This window comes from Notolepis coatsorum (assembly GCF_963971535.1).
Source record: "Notolepis coatsorum genome assembly, chromosome: 18".
Classification (NCBI taxonomy): domain Eukaryota; kingdom Metazoa; phylum Chordata; class Actinopteri; order Aulopiformes; family Paralepididae; genus Notolepis; species Notolepis coatsorum.
The window spans coordinates 101,543,664-101,560,506 of NC_140182.1; the positions used below are offsets into that span (position 1 = coordinate 101,543,664).

The 16,843-nt window shown below is 43.3% G+C and overlaps 1 protein-coding gene across 2 annotated transcripts in view; it reads left to right on the forward strand.

Annotated features, from left to right (window-relative positions):
* Nucleotides 1-16,843, forward strand: part of LOC311245655 (uncharacterized protein) — a 44,509-nt gene that overhangs the window by 16,847 nt on the left and 10,819 nt on the right. The window contains exons 1-3 of one of the 2 annotated variants that reach the window (XM_084335587.1): nucleotides 7,101-7,254; nucleotides 13,309-13,392; nucleotides 15,381-15,441. In XM_084335587.1, coding sequence (XP_084191713.1) covers nucleotides 7,201-7,254; nucleotides 13,309-13,392; nucleotides 15,381-15,441 — 199 coding nt within the window. In that variant the 5' untranslated portion in view covers nucleotides 7,101-7,200. Of the gene's footprint in view, nucleotides 1-7,100; nucleotides 7,255-13,308; nucleotides 13,393-15,380; nucleotides 15,442-16,843 lie in introns of those variants that run through there. The other variant, XM_084335588.1, reaches the window with a different exon arrangement.

Consider the following 16,843-nt stretch of genomic DNA (forward strand, 5'->3'; position numbering starts at 1 on the left):
ACAACGCCAGCATACGCCCCTTCCGCCGGGGGGGCTGTTCTCAGCTAACTCCTTTGGCGCCTGTCTCGTCCGCAGTGCTCCAGGCTCAGGTTACAGCCTGTTGCCTGGTTTTCCCCGGTGCGCTGCCTGCTTCCGTTGGTTAACCTTTTTGTGTGCTTACGGCCATGCTGACTGCCTGTTCTGCAGGGTCAGTGTGCCAGGCGTGTGCTATTGGGGGGAAAGGGCCCGCTCTTGGAGGGGCCTTATCCGAATACGCTGGCGATGTGGGGGGCGGTGTCACTAAGTGACCGCCTGGTGGGGTCTTGATGCCTGGCGTCATTGACCTCTCCGGGCCCCCGTTTTCCAGGGGATCCAGTCCCTTCAGTGGGTCTGGGTCTTCCTTCGCGCTCCGCTGCTACGGCCTTGCCACGGGGTTGGGTTTGCTCTTGACCCCGTGATTTCTGGGGGCAGTAACGAAGGTGTTCCCTCCGTTCGTTCCCGGGTGGCATGCGGGTTGTGCTAGTAACCCGGCTAATCTCTCCTACCCTCCTACAGCCACTAATACACCTGTCACAGTACGGGGAGGCTTATGGAATTGTCAATCAGCAGTCAAGAAAGCTGACTTCATTACTGCCTACGCCCATAGTCTAAATCTGCAGCTCCTGGCTCTAACTGAGACCTGGATAACCCCCAATAACTCATCAACACCTGCAGCATTATCTACAAACTATAACTTCACTCACACACCTCGACCTTCCAGACGGGGTGGAGGCACTGCCCTCATGACATCTCCTTCATGGGCTACAAACGTAACACCACTCCCAGAACTGTCACTCTCCTCTCTCGAATATCATGCAGTATCTGTCTCTAATCCTTTCAATCTCACCATTGTTACACTCTACCGCCCTCCAGGTCCGCTCGATCACTTCACAGATGAGCTGGACATGCTTCTTAGCTCCTTACCGGAAGATGGTACCCCTCTCCTTCTACTGGGCGACTTCAACCTGCCTGACTCATCTCAGTCAGTCATAGTAGTCTCCCTCCTACAATCGTTTGACCTGACTCCCACTGCCATGCCTCCCACCCACAAAGCAGGCAACTCCTTGGATCTCATATTTTCCCGTAACTCCAGCATCATTAACACCACGGTAACTCCCCTACATGTATCTGACCATTCCTTCATATCCTTCTCACTAACTCTCATGCTTAACCGAAAGGTCTTCACCCCAACTCAAACAGTCTCACTCAGACGCAACCTGCCCTCCCTATCCCCCTCCACCCTCTCCTCTGACATACTATCCGCTCTACCTTTGAGTGACACCTTCTCTGCTCTCTCCACAGAGATGGCAACCTCCACCCTCCTTTCAGCCCTGGCAACCTCCTTCGACAAGCTCTGTCCCCTCGTTGAGAAACCTGCCCGCCGTTCCCCACCCAGTCCATGGCTGACAGATCCAGTGAGAGAACAAAGACAGGTCCTGAGAGCAGCTGAAAGGAAGTATAGAAAGTCACGCCTCACTGCTGACATCGACACATATCACAACCTCTTGTTAACATTCTCCAAAACCATCACTAATGCCAAAGCTTCTTTCTTCCACCATAGGATCGAGGCCTCTGCCAAGAATCTTCGCAAACTGCATGCTACCATGTCCTCCCTCCTCACTCCCCCCCCACCCCCCCCTCCCTCATCTTTCTCTGCCGAAGACTTTGCGATCTTCTTTGAGGAAAAAGTGGAGAACATCCGCAGCTCCTTCTCCCAACCCCCACCCATTCCAAATGCTGAATCGAGAACCTCATCCTTCACTCTGTCATCTTTCTCTCCCATTACAGAAGCAGAGACCCTGACACTGGTAACGTCAAACCGTCCGACTACTTGCCAGCTGGACCAGCTACCCTCCCCACTCCTCCAGACCATAGCACCAGACATCCTCCCATTCCTAACTGCAACCATCAACTCCTCACTCAACTCGGGGGTGGTCCCCACCTCCCTAAAACAAGCCAGAGTCACGCCGCTCATAAAAAAACCAACCCTGAACCCTACTGTCATAGGCAACTACCGTCCTGTCTCTCTTCTCTCCTTCCTTTCTAAAACACTTGAACGTGCTGTATCCAACCAACTTACTACTTATCTCTTACAGAATGACCTCCTAGACCCTAATCAGTCAGGCTTCAGGACTGGTCACTCCACAGAGACAGCCCTCATTGCGGTCACAGAGGCACTTCACTTAGCAAAAGCGAAAGGCCTCTCCTCTGTCCTGATTCTCCTAGATCTATCTGCAGCCTTCGACACAGTCAACCACCAGATCCTCCTTGCGGCCCTCGCAGGAATGGGAGTGGCTGGCTCTGCGCTGACATGGCTGTCATCATACCTCAATGACCGCTCCTACCAAGTGTCATGGAGAGGGACCCTGTCGGCCACCCGCCCCCTGCGGACGGGTGTCCCCCAGGGCTCGGTTTTAGGACCCCTTCTCTTCTCCCTCTACACTAAATCACTGGGTAACATTATCACGTCTCATGGCTTCTCCTACCATTGTTATGCCGACGATACTCAACTCTTCCTCTCCTTCCCTCCCTCAGATATCCACGTCTCTGTGCGGATCTCGGCCTGTCTGTCCGACATCTCAGCCTGGATGTCGTCCAACCACCTCAAACTGAACCTAAGCAAAACAGAATTGCTCCACCTGCCGGCCAAATCCTCCCCCCTAACCGACCTTTCAATCACAGTCGAGAATGCAGCTGTGACTGCGTCCCCGACCGCCAAGAACCTTGGTGTTGTCCTCGACGACCAGTTGAACTTCTCTGCTCACATCGCAGCGACGACCAGAACCTGCCGATTCCTCCTGAGCAACGTCAGAAGGATACGCCCCTTCCTGACAAAAGAAGCCACCCAACTCCTCGTCCAATCAACAGTCATCTCCCGCCTCGACTACTGCAATGCACTGCTCGCTGGCCTCCCGGCCACTGCCACTAAGCCTCTTCAACTCATTCAGAACGCAGCGGCCCGCCTGATCTCAAACCTACCGAAGTCGGCCCATGTCACCCCACTTCTTAGGGACCTGCACTGGCTCCCCATTGCTGCACGAATCCGCTTCAAGGCCCTCGACCTAGCATACCGTGCGGCAAAGGGAACCGCTCCCGCCTACCTCCGGTCAATGGTCTCTAACTACACACCCTCAAGACCCCTACGCTCTGCATCTTCTGGCCGCCTCAGACCTACTCCTATCCAAGCTCCGGGAGGGTCATCAAAGAGAAGTCGCCTATTCTCAGTCCTTGCCCCACAATGGTGGAATGAACTACCCACCCCAGTTAGGACAGCCGAATCACGTCCAATCTTTCGCCGTCGACTAAAGACGCACTTCTTCAACCATTATCTGAATTAAAAAAAAAAAAAAAAAAAAAAAAAAAAAAATCTAACCCTAACTAACCGTACTGTCATGCACTTGTCCTAATAAACTAACCTACACTGTAGCACTCAACACTTTGATGAACATTGTTGCTCAGCTGATAGAGTTGTGCCCTTCCTGATGGCTTGTCGTACAGAACTTGTAAGTCGCTTTGGATAAAAGCGTCAGCTAAATGACTAAATGTAAATGTAAATGTAGTCGGGGGGTCAGGCCACGGTCTGCTCACCCTGTGCGTTGAGTTGCTTGAGTGCCTCTTCGCACGGTCGGGTCCGTCGCCCTCCCGGGAACTTCCAATAGGGGGAGTGCCCTCCATTAGGGGGGGTCGGGGGGGCTCGGTCCTCCCTGATCTGATGGTTGTGGGGGGCCTCAGCGGGGTGTATTTGTCGGCCGATGGCTCTCGCTCGGCCTCCCTTGTGCAGTAGTGATGCCGAGCGGAGCCCATTACGATACAGAACAATAGGTTATGACTATAACCAAGTTCTGTTAGTAATGGTGACGCTCGGCATCAGACGCCGCTGCTGCCCTTGATCTCACCTTGTGGTGAAAGTATGTGGCCCCACCCCTGCTTATGTAGGTAAGCTGATAGGGGTGTGGCCAGACGAATGCTGGGATGTAAAGGTACATTTGTATTCAGTGTGCGTGCACGAGCGAGGTACAGTGCAGTAGTGATGCCGAGCGTCACCATTACTAACAGAACTTTCCGTTCTTTCTAGAGCAGTATACAGAAGGCCAAGCTAAAGACTTGGTAAAAAGTTGCCAATACATGGAGCCAAAAAAGGGCTTTTTGGAAGCCAAAAGACTGCTCCAAGAGAACTATGGACATCAACTCTTAATCGCAGCAGCTTGTTTGGACAGAATGTTGAATTGGAATGCCATCAAGAGCGAAGATAGAAAGGCACTTCATTCTTATGCTATCTTTCTTCGTGGATGTTGTAACACAATGGAAGATGTTGAGTTTTTGGATGAAATGAATAGCACATCAAACATGAGAAATGTGATCATGAAACTCCCATTTCAACTTAGGGAAAAGTGGAGAACGAATGCATATGCATACTATGAACACAATAAGAGAAGAGCAAAGTTTCCAATATTGGTCGACTTCATTGAAAAGCATACACGCATTGTATCAGACCCCATGTTTGGAGACATACAGGATGTCATGCCAAAAAGGGATATCAAAGTGTACAAATCACCCAGCAATAAGCCTGCTCATGGGTATAAGGGTAGTAGTTTTGTTACTGTGACAAGCCCACCATTCAATGAAGAGCAAAAACCTTTCCAAAACAGCAAGTCAGACAATAAAGGCATTACTGTTCAGAAGCGCTGTGTATTTTGTGCAGGAGAACACACCTCTGAAACATGTGAGATGAACAAAAAATCTCACAATGAAAAAATTGACTGCTTAAAAGCACAAGGAATTTGCTTTGGCTGTCTAACGAAAGGACATCTAAGCAAAGACTGTCAGAAAATAATGAAATGTGAAGTTTGTTCAATGAAACATCCAACAATACTGCACAACTACAAGAAAAGAATTGAACAAAAAGACAACTCTGATAAATACGCCCAAGCAGCTTCTGTAAGTAGTGCATTAGTCTCTTTAAATGGCAGAAACCACACGTGTGGCCAACAAACCCTACCAATTATCCCAGTTCAAATAAAGTTATCAAACTCGAACCAGACTGTGCAGACATACGCATTTTTGGATCAGGGAAGCACTGCACATTTTATTATTAGTATTATTGCACAATCAAAGCGGGCATAGCCACCCGCATTTCACTGTATGCCCTGGTATGTATGTGAGTGTGACAAATAAACCTCTTGAATCTTGAACATAATGGAAATACTGTCCATTTGTGTGTGTGCTCATGTGCAGTGCACTGTGCAGGGAGTAGGGTCCAGCTGCAGCACCGGAGAATCCTCTCAAGGGGCAAGCCTGTGGCAGCCATGAACCTGCGCTGTTTTAAGTGAGTGTGTGTTATTGGATTGATTGATTGAAAAATGTATTAATGTCCGCCTTGTTTCGAACTGGTTATGCTTAGGGTTTATCTTTAGAGCAGGGCGATAGACCCAGGGGTGCAGCATGCGCATACATGTTCCCTCACGTGCGCACAGAACAGATGATTATTATGCATAAATAGTAGGAAACATGTTTGTATAGGAAATTACCAGTTTTAGTTTAGTTTTTGTAAATATTGCCTTGAAATAGAGAAGCTGAAAAAGGTAGCAGGATGTAGCCTTCAATATATAAAGAAATTATATTGTCAACAGATATGGTTGAAAAACAAACAATGTTTTAAATGCAATTGTAGATACAATATTGTAGTTACAATTTCTTTAATTGAATTAACTTAAACTAGAAAAGTAAATACAAACTAAATTAACAATGTAACTTAGTTTACAGAAGGACAGTTTCCTTCTGAAGCACAACTTAATGCCTCATCCTTCCAGTCGGGACCATTTGTCACATAGTGAGAGCTCCACAGCTCAAGCAAACCCCCACAGGGCTTGTATTTTGGTTTTGCACTTCTCGTTCTTTGTTATCCTATTATTATGCAAAGTCTAGGTGATAGATAAGTGCCGGTACTTGGCACACGGCGCGACGAGTCGAGTGAAAGTTGTGAACGCATTTTTGTGTGCGCGCGTGCATGCGTGTGCACATCCGTGCGCGTACTTCTGCTCAGAAAACTGCTCGGACGGCGTGGTACCACGTGGGACCACCACTGCACCACTGGATAGACCAGGGGTTCCCAAACTTTTCAGGCCGGGGCCCAGAAAATAAGGCGTCAGAGAGCCGCGGCCCAATGCACATCGTCTGTTTTTTTTTTTTTTTTTTTTTGCCAGGCGACCGATTTTTTAAGCCAAATATCACTTCAATCCTATTAAGTTAGTTCAAGTTAGTTATTCATTTATATGTGCTATTTATGAGAGGGCTAACTTGTTGCAAAATAATAATGATAATAATAATAGCCTCATTAAAATACTATTGTTGCTTCGGTTGTTTTCAGCGTTTTATGTGCATAATCTGTTATTTAGTTTGAAATGTTCGTTGAAATAAGTAGATTTTTCGTTTTTGTTTATTTATTAAGTTAATATAAAACCATATAGTCACATTTTAGAATACAATAGAATATAATTTTAGAATACAACTAGAAACACTGTCCTGGCCTGCTTCTAAGTTCAGTGGCCTGACAAAAAAAATTAAAATAAAAAAATAAAAAATAAAAAAATATTTTTTTTTTTTTTTTTTTTTTTTTTAATCATCTCGCGGCCCACCCGTGGCTGCTCGCGGCCCACCTTTGGGTCGCGACCCCGACTTTGGGAACCACTGGGATAGACCACCAGCCCGGATTCCAAACTCTAAGCATAACCGACTTCGAAAGAGGGCGACTTCGAAAGAGGGCCTAAGCATAACCAGTTCGAAACAAGGCGGACATTAATACAATTTTCAATCAATCAATCAATCAATCAATCAATCAATCAATCAATCAATCAATCAATCAATCAATCCAATAACACACGCTCACTTAATTAAAACAGCGCAGGTTCGTGGCTGCCTGCCACAGGCTTGCCCAGTGAGAGGATTTTCCCGGCGCTGCAGCTGGACCCTATTGGCACAGGGAGCTTTGGTGCTATAACTCTATCCACCCGCGGGGGGGCAGCACAACGTAATTTCCCCTGCCAGTAGAAGACAGGACAGGAAGTGACGATTCGGTGGCGGGTTGTTGACATATACAGCTAACGTTAACCTTAGCTTGGCTTTTGTGGCATGTTGATATTATTATTCGTAATAAACTGAACGGCCGCTGCTGCATTGATAACGATGAGTTCTCCAGAGGATAGGCACGGGACAAAAAGACCCGCATCCCCAAATGAAGTGGGTAACTTAACTAACTCCTTAGTGTACAAGTCGTAGTATTATCAGGCTAAAGCTTGCCGACCGTGCTATATAGGTAGCCTGCTGTGCTTTCTTCTAACCAGAGTGGTGGCTCATCTGACATCTTCTTTAAACTCTGGTTTATTTATTCACATGGGATGGATGGTTATTATCTAGGTATGTTAGCTTGTTTGCCTGTTGAGTTAAGCCTAAGAAAGAAGCAGTTGTGGTTACAGCTAACTGTTAGCGGCCTGACAATAGAGCTCTCACGCGGTGACGTCATTGATTGATTTATTGATTGAAAACTTTATTAACAGATTGCAGAATGGGTTCAGTACAGTACAGCTCAATACACACAATTGGGGATGCAGACTAGAGAAAGACTTTCGTCTTGTTTACATCCGGGTCCCCCATTTTCAATTCATCATAACATATATGACATACACGACATACAGATAGACAGTGAATGAATGAATGAATGAAAACTTTATTTAACAGATTGCAGAATGGGTACAATACAGTACGGCTCAATACATACAATTGTTAAGGGGATGCAGACCAGAGAAAGACGTTTGTCTTGTTTCCATCAGGGTCCCCCATTTTCAATTCATATAGACATTTATGACATACACAACATACATGACATTTATGGCATAGGGACATATAGGTATTTAGTACTGATACATTTGTGACATAACGGTATTCAAATATACAGTACTGTTACCCCTAGATCCTGACAGAGTATATACATATGATGGGGAGGGGACTGTACATTAGGAGGGGGTGGGTGGGAGGGAAATATACATACGGCGGGGAGGGAATATATACATGCGGTGGTGAGGAGACTGTCTATTAGGAGGTGGTGTAGCAGTACTGCTACATCTATACATTTATGATGACATACCAGATTTACAAGATTTGCATGACAACCCCTGGTGCATGTGTTCCGCCTCTATGGCTGAAAGGAACGGGCTTTTCCATGATCGGCAATGTTGTCCTTGACACTACACACGTGGGGTTAATTTAATGGGACAATTGCGTTTCATCAAAACATTTTTGAAAAAGTTTTGTTTACGTTCCAATTTTCAAAAGCCAAATTGCTATGTATCAATGTATCAATCTTTTTGTATCACAAACAGTACTGTATTTGTAAATCTGGTATGTCATAAATGTCTAGATGTAGCAGTACTGTCTATCTGTATGTCATTGTCATATATGTTATGATGAATTGAAAATGGGGGACCCTGATGTAAACAAGATGAAAGTCTTTCTCTGGTCTGCAACCTTAACAATTGTGTGTATTGAGCTGTACTGTATTGTACCCATTCTGCAATCTGTTAATAAAGTTTTCAATCAATCTAACCCTACATGACCGGATGTTGCAGAGAATGCACTGATGCTGGTGGCGTCGGGTGTCCTGTCCTGTCCTGATATGCAATGATGAGCTAGTTTTGGATAGCGATTCTTTTTTAAACTGCCGCTTACAAATCTAAATCCACTGGTTTATCATAGAGAGCTGGACGCTGGTAACAGCTGCACGAACCCCAGACTAAGCTATGAGCGATATATTAATAGCACATTTATTTTCCTAGAGCTGCAGCAAAGACTGAAGACTCGGGAGTGTGAGAGGTCTATGAAGGGGGGCTTTCAGCAGCAGTAACGTTAGCTAGCGGCTCGTACTGCATGTACTAGCTTCTGTAAAGGAGCTGCATGTTGTTGCAGCAACACACTACTTAGTAGTAGCTTATTTCACCTTAGTTGGCAGTTCTGAATGTTCAAGATTTCGATTATTTTTCAAATGAACATGTTTTGTCTCCTTTATTGTCAATACTACTCTCGAGAAGATATGTATACGACACGACGTGCCCATAAACATTAATTAATGAAACTTACATTAGGTATAGATAGACGCCTTGCTCAGTCCGATGTCAGTTCAGTTCAGTTCAGAGTTTTTATTTGCCACATGGAATCATACAATCATAGTTTCTTCATTACACAATCATAAATAGTCATTCCATGGACAAAAGGAGCAGGAAGAAGAATAAATCTTATAGTTACCTGCACCTTATTCCTAAACTAACAAGTATTTACTTAATGGTCGGCGTACAACCTAATTTACACAAATAATAATTTATACCATTATAAAAGAAACACACAATCCACAGTTAAACAAGAAAAAATTAAATAATAATAATAATGATAAAGAATAAAAGAAAAAAGAAAAAGAATCTCACTATTCAGATCACATTTGATTTTCATACTGACTAAATATTTTTTTTTTATAAATTTTTTTGAATTGATAAACACTATTACATCCCTTAAGCTCGCTATGGAGAGAATTCCACAACTTTACACCAATAACTGAAGGACACATCTGTTTAAGTGTGGTACGTGCAAACTGATGTTTAAAATAGTTTTTTCTCCTACTAAACTCACTTTCTAAATGAAAAAGATTTTGTAGTTTTTCTGGCAGTGTATTATTTCTTGCCCTAAACATAATTAACATTGTTTGAAACTTAACCATGTCTTCAAGTTTAATTATTCTAGATTTAATAAATAATATATTTGTGTGTTCTCGATAACTCACTTTATGTGTGATTCGTACAGCCCTCTTCTGTAGTATATATAATGGTTTTATATTAGTCCCATAAGTATTCCCCCATACTTCAACACAATAACTGGTATAAGGTGAGATGAGTGAGCAGTAGAGTGTTCTCATTGCCTCATACTCTAACACATCCTTTACTTTATTCATAACAAAAATATTCTTGGACATCTTTTTTTTAACGTGCGATTTCCATGTTAATTTATCATCCATAATCACACCAAGAAAACGAAATTCATTAACTCTATATCAACTCCATCTATGGTCAGTACTATATTTTCATCTAGTTTTCGATTGGCAAAAATCATAAATTTAGTTTTTTTCAGATTCAGTGATAGCTTATTTACATCAAACCATTTCTTTAGCTTTGTCATTTCATACACAATATATTCAGCTAGTTCCTTTAAATTATTTCCAGAGCAAAAAAAATTGTATCATCAGCAAACAAGACAAACTGTAATAGTTTTGAAACATCACAAATATCATTAATATAAAGAAAGAGTTTGGGGCCCCAAAACCGAACCTTGCGGTACCCCACATTCAATTTTCATGAGCTCAGATTTGACATCTGCCAACAGAGGAACAGAGGAAACAGGGTTATTATAGGCTGCATGTCATTGGAGTTATCAAACAGACACTTCTCATACGTATTTGTGTTTGAATTTGGTTCTACACGTCACCAGAAGGCTCGACAGTAAACTCATCTGTCCAAGAACTATACCGCTATATCTACTAGGGGTGGGAATCGCCAGAGACCTCACGATACGATCGCGATACTTGCGTCACGATACGCTGAGTAAAGTTCAGTCTGTTCATCTCACTTCAATCATTTTTATTGAGAGGAAGCAGAAGTTCCTGCGGCTGATGGGCGCTGGGAAGGTTGGTTGTGTTTTGATTTGTTGTAGGTAGGGATGCACCTACACCACTCACTGCCAATACTTATCCTGATCGTACTAAACTTGGAAGTATCGGCCGATACCAAGTACCTATCCTATCCATTAGACTTGAAGGCAAATTCATACTTTCCGCGTCCACTTTGGTATGCGTGGCGTAAATGTCGTCATCTGCCTATCTATGCACAAACCTCCAAGAGAAAGCTGAAAGGCAGAAGTGTAAATATCTGTGAGACGGATATGTGAAGGCAGAGAGAAAGCTGAAAGGCAGAAGTGTAAATGTCTGCAAGAGAGATATGTGAAGACAGAGCGAAAGCTTAAAGGCTGGAGGGGTGATGCAGATGGGAGTGCCTACATACCAGCCATGTTAGATTGGCTCTCATCAAGCATCGTGCCACAGAGTCAAACTTCCCAGGAGAGGTAATGTTAACTAGTATTAACCCATTGTTCAAAATCAAGTTTAAAAAAATATATATATTTTGTTTTATGGGCGGCTAAGTGGCGCAGTGGGCAAGGCGCTCGCCACTAATGCAGGAGATGCTGGGTTCGAGCCCAGCTTTCGGCATTGCTACCAGCTTGTCTGGTAGAATCTGTTTTTTTCAGATTCAGTGATAGCTTATTTACATCAAACCATTTCTTTAGCTTTGTCATTTCATACACAATATATTCAGCTAGTTCCTTTAAATTATTTCCAGAGCAAAAAAAATTGTATCATCAGCAAACAAGACAAACTGTAATAGTTTTGAAACATCACAAATATCATTAATATAAAGAAAGAGTTTGGGGCCCCAAAACCGAACCTTGCGGTACCCCACATTCAATTTTCATGAGCTCAGATTTGACATCTGCCAACAGAGGAACAGAGGAAACAGGGTTATTATAGGCTGCATGTCATTGGAGTTATCAAACAGACACTTCTCATACGTATTTGTGTTTGAATTTGGTTCTCCACGTCACCAGAAGGCTCGACAGTAAACTCATCTGTCCAAGAACTATACCGCTATATCTACTAGGGGTGGGAATCGCCAGAGACCTCACGATACGATCGCGATACTTGCGTCATGATACGCTGAGTAAAGTTCAGTCTGTTCATCTCACTTCAATCATTTTTATTGCAGAACATGGTATTTTCTCAAGCAGACGGATGTAAACACTGTAATCTGTGTTGCATGTACCTGACAAACTGAACTGTTTGTATTACAGTCATATTCCAACTTAACTGAATGCACATGTGTGTGTGTGGACTACTGTACTATTACAGGTATTTAAATGAACAATGCGACTTCCTTATACCAAAAAAGAAAATTAAATATCGATACTTGGCGTCCCTGTATCGATACAGTATCGCCACGCAAAGTAGGGATGCCCCGATCGATCGGCCACCGATCGTTATCGGCCGATACTCAGTATAAATATGCAATCTGTGAATTCCGATAATGAGTCATATTCGCCGATCGCGGAAACCGATCAAGCGAAGGTCTCACTCGCTGTCTGTCTCAGACACACACGACCTGCAAACTGCCGCTGCTCCTCCTCCCTAGCCCCGCCCGCCCCCGTGTAGAGTTTGTAAACACTGAGGACTGAGAGGAGGCTCCCCTGCTCGAGTCTGTAGTGCATTCGACCTGAGCTAACGTTAGCTACCTAGCTATCGTTACTGTTTAAACAAAATTACCCAGTCAACTATTCACGTTTAGTAGGCATTGTCTAACGGTATTTAGCCGGCTAGCTACTGATAGCTCCTGATATCAACAAATGATCCAGAAAGTCTAGTAGTCCATGTTCATACCTCCGTTAGCTTGCGTTAGCTTGCGTTAGTTCTCTGTTCAAAACGAAATGTCCCATTGAACTAAAGTTCTGTCTTAACGTCATCTAGCCGGCTAGCAGTAGCTACAGATAGCTCTTGATATCAATGTCTTATAACATTGATTCAATGCGTATTGGAGCTGAGGGCTTGCTGAATGTGATATGACCAAAGAACCGTAACGTTACCAATAGGGTCCAGCTGCAGCGCCGGAGAATCCTTTTTGGAGCTGGAGGCTACTAGAGTACACAGACAGTGGAGCTGTTTGCAGATAGCGAGCATTTTGACTTGTTGCGTGGTGGCGATGTCTCGCAGATAATACAAGTACAAGTCTAATTATATAATATATATATTTTATAAAAAAAAAAAAAAAATGTATATAAAATAATTTTTAATTTCTTTTTAATCAAAAACAATCGGTATCGGATCGGTATCGGCCGATATGGCTCACGACGATCGGTGATCGGTATCGGTGGCAAAAAACGTGATCGGGGCATCCCTAACGCAAAGTATTGCGATACTACTACGTATCGATTTCCCCCAATGGGACAGCTGTCCTTGCAGTTCAGAAACTGAATTTCTCAACAATCCCACTGATCGACGGCCCCTGCTGACTTAAAATGGTTCAGAAACAAAAAAAACAAAAAAAAAGTTCATCACACACACTTAGATGTAGGCCTGTTTTTTCCTTTTCACTGGGATCTGATGAGTATCAGAAAATAATGATGCTACCTGACTGTGGTTTATCTTGGCAGGATGGGTCTACCCAGTGGGCAGCAGCAGATCTGGGGAGCAATGAGAGGAAGCAGAAGTTCCTGCGGCTGATGGGCGCTGGGAAGGTTGGTTGTGTTTTGATTTGTTGTAGGTAGGGATGCACCTACACCACTCACTGCCAATACTTATCCTGATCGTACTAAACTTGGAAGTATCGGCCGATACCAAGTACCTATCCTATCCATTAGACTTGAAGGCAAATTCATACTTTCCGCGTCCACTTTGGTATGCGTGGCGTAAATGTCGTCATCTGCCTATCTATGCACAAACCTCCAAGAGAAAGCTGAAAGGCAGAAGTGTAAATATCTGTGAGACGGATATGTGAAGGCAGAGAGAAAGCTGAAAGGCAGAAGTGTAAATGTCTGCAAGAGAGATATGTGAAAACAGAGCGAAAGCTTAAAGGCTGGAGGGGTGATGCAGATGGGAGTGCCTACATACCAGCCATGTTAGATTGGCTCTCATCAAGCATCGTGCCACAGAGTCAAACTTCCCAGGAGAGGTAATGTTAACTAGTATTAACCCATTGTTCAAAATCAAGTTTAAAAAAATATATATATTTTGTTTTATGGGCGGCTAAGTGGCGCAGTGGGCAAGGCGCTCGCCACTAATGCAGGAGATGCTGGGTTCGAGCCCAGCTTTCGGCATTGCTACCAGCTTGTCTGGTCGTTCATACTAACACAATTGGCAGTGTTAGGGGTGGGAAGCTGGTGGGTGGGGATCGGACGTTGTGGACAGCGACTCCTACAGGTCGGTTGGTGCGCCTGCGCAGCAGAATCAGGAAGCAACGCGGGCGGCGTGTCACGCAGACCCCTGCCGCTGAGAGATTGCGCTGTGCAGGTGAAAAGATGCGACGGCTGCCTCCTCGTGTACCGGAGGGGACACGTGATGTAAGGCTTCGTCCACATTGCAGCCGGCCAGTGGGAGGCATGGTCTAACAGCGTTCGAGACAGGGGGGGGGTAGAATTGGACAATGTGAAATTGGGATGGGAGAAAAATAGAAAATGGGAGAAAAAGTAGATCAAAAAGAAGTTTTTAAGAATTGTAAAGGATCACAAGTGTGTTTTTGATTTGTTGTAAACAAAGACAGAAAATAAACGTCATTCAATTAATAAACTGTATGCCTCACTGTCACGGTGTGGAAGAGACTGGGATTATTCTTTTCTGCAAGGCAACATCAGGCTTGACTTAAAACATTACTTTCCTAACTTAGTGAAACTAAATGTAACAAATTAACACATAGATATAAATGTACTGAATTGTTATTTCTTATTTTATTTCTTATTATAATTTTTTTTTTTTAAATCTGATATATTTTTTCTACCGATACCTGATCCAGCTATTTTAGTGATATCGGCGGCTGATACCGATACCAATATCGGATCGGTGCATCCCTAGTTTTGAGGATGTTGCTTTGCAACTCGAAGCTATATTGTATATGATGGTGAAGATGACGGTAAACACAATATGCTAATGTAACTTATATGACATTCAATATTTATCTATGATGCGTGAACATGTGATATATACTGTGATTCATCGTAATGTTCATGTTATTATGATGAAGAATCATTAACTGGGTAACTATGGACACATCATATTTGGATGCAATGGAAAAGAGTCTCCCACAAAGGCGTGTGGTCTAATGACGTCTGCGCCTGGCAGGGTGGCCAGTGGTGGTTATGTTCCACCTGATGATCCTCGAACCGAAACCTCTCTTTTGAAAAATAAAAAAGTGTAGAAAATGAAGGTAGAACTTGCACACAAATGACCATGCGAAGATCCATCGTGGATCAATATGTTCGTTGTCCTAAATTAATGTAATCTATACTTACTGTGCAGGTTCTATCTTCAAATCAAGTTACGTTCACTAATTATCCCAGCACTTCTGGCAGGTAAACCATAGTAAGGTAGTCTCTGTGAATTATCAGACATACCTGCCATTGTAGCTAATTCATCTAAATAATAACTGTCATGCCCTTATCACCATTGTCTTGATAACCGATGAGCCAGTCAGGTAAGTTAGTAACAGTAGAGTTGTTTTTTACGTTCCCAGAAAGAGACCACTGGACGCCTTGTCATTGGAGACCACAAGTCCACATCCCACTTCCGCAGCGGTGAGCATCTTCACAGTCTTAATTTCAAGTTTTCAAGTTTGTTTTTATTTGTCACGTACGTATAAGGTACATTGTACATTACAGTGAAATGCTTGGTTCTGTATGAGCCCCTGAGAATGTGCTTCATACAGTAAAAAAGTAAGTAAAAGAGGAATAACACTATACAATATAGGAATACAGTATACAAACTAAGGTACAATCTAAGTACAATTAAGTAAAAATGCAGACAATGAGGTGCACAAACTTTCTTATGGGCCCTTTTTGCAGTGGCCATTTTGTCATCACAGGTGTAGTTGATGACATTAATTATGGTTCTGTTTAGGGATGTCCCAATCAAATTTTTTTGCTCCCGATCCGATCCCGATCATGTGATTTTGAGTATCTACCGATACCGATCTTTCCCGATCCGATAAAAAAAATATATTTTTTTAAATTTTGTTATAATCTTTTTCCCATCCCAATTTCTCACATTACATTCACCCTGAATGTTGACGTTATCCAGGTGAAAAGTTAACTTCATTCAAGCGAGGAAATGTGTTTGTTTTGGCAAAATTCTTCTGCTCTGTGTGACAATAAATAAATGAATGATGATATGCAATTTAAAACCAAAACTAAGGCCTCAGTATGAGTTTAAGACGTGAACATGATCATGTGTGTTGAATAAAAAAAAAATGAATTTTTTCTATTTTTTAATCCCGATTATTATTATTATTTTTTTGCCGATCCCGATCTTCGGAAAATCACGTGATCTGCCCCGATCACGTGATCGGATCGGCACATCCCTAGTTCTGTTCCATTTATTGTGTGTGCCAGAACCCTTCCAGCAAGCCAGCATGCACAACATCGGGCACTGGCTCCAGCACACCGAAATGGAATAGAACGATAATTAATGTTATTAATTGCACTGGTGTTTACCCTGCGATGACATGACAGAATGGCTGTTGTGAAAAGGGCCTATTGTAACACTTTGTTTATTTAGCTAACTGTATACTACATACCGGTAAGCTACTAATACTATCCCAGGCCATTTAGTCGTACTTCATTCATCCCTTCGTAAAATATTTGTAATGTCGTCAAACGGGGATCTCTAGGCAAAAGTGCCCTATTTGGTATTGTACTTAATATCTTTGTTTACATTTTAACTTTTATTAGAACATGTAAACTTAAGAACAGGCCAACATTTTGGGAAATTAGCTTACCGTCTTCTCCAGAGAGAGACGATGAATGGAAGCGGACATGGCCGGTTAGGTTAGCCTTCGGGAGAGGTGTTCGTTGGACAATGCCTAGGCTAACCGGCCATGTCCGCTTCCATTCATTGTGCTAAGCTAGGCTAACGTGCAGCCAGATAGCTTTCTACTGAACGGACAGAGAGAAAACTGGTATCTATCTTCTTGTCTCTCTG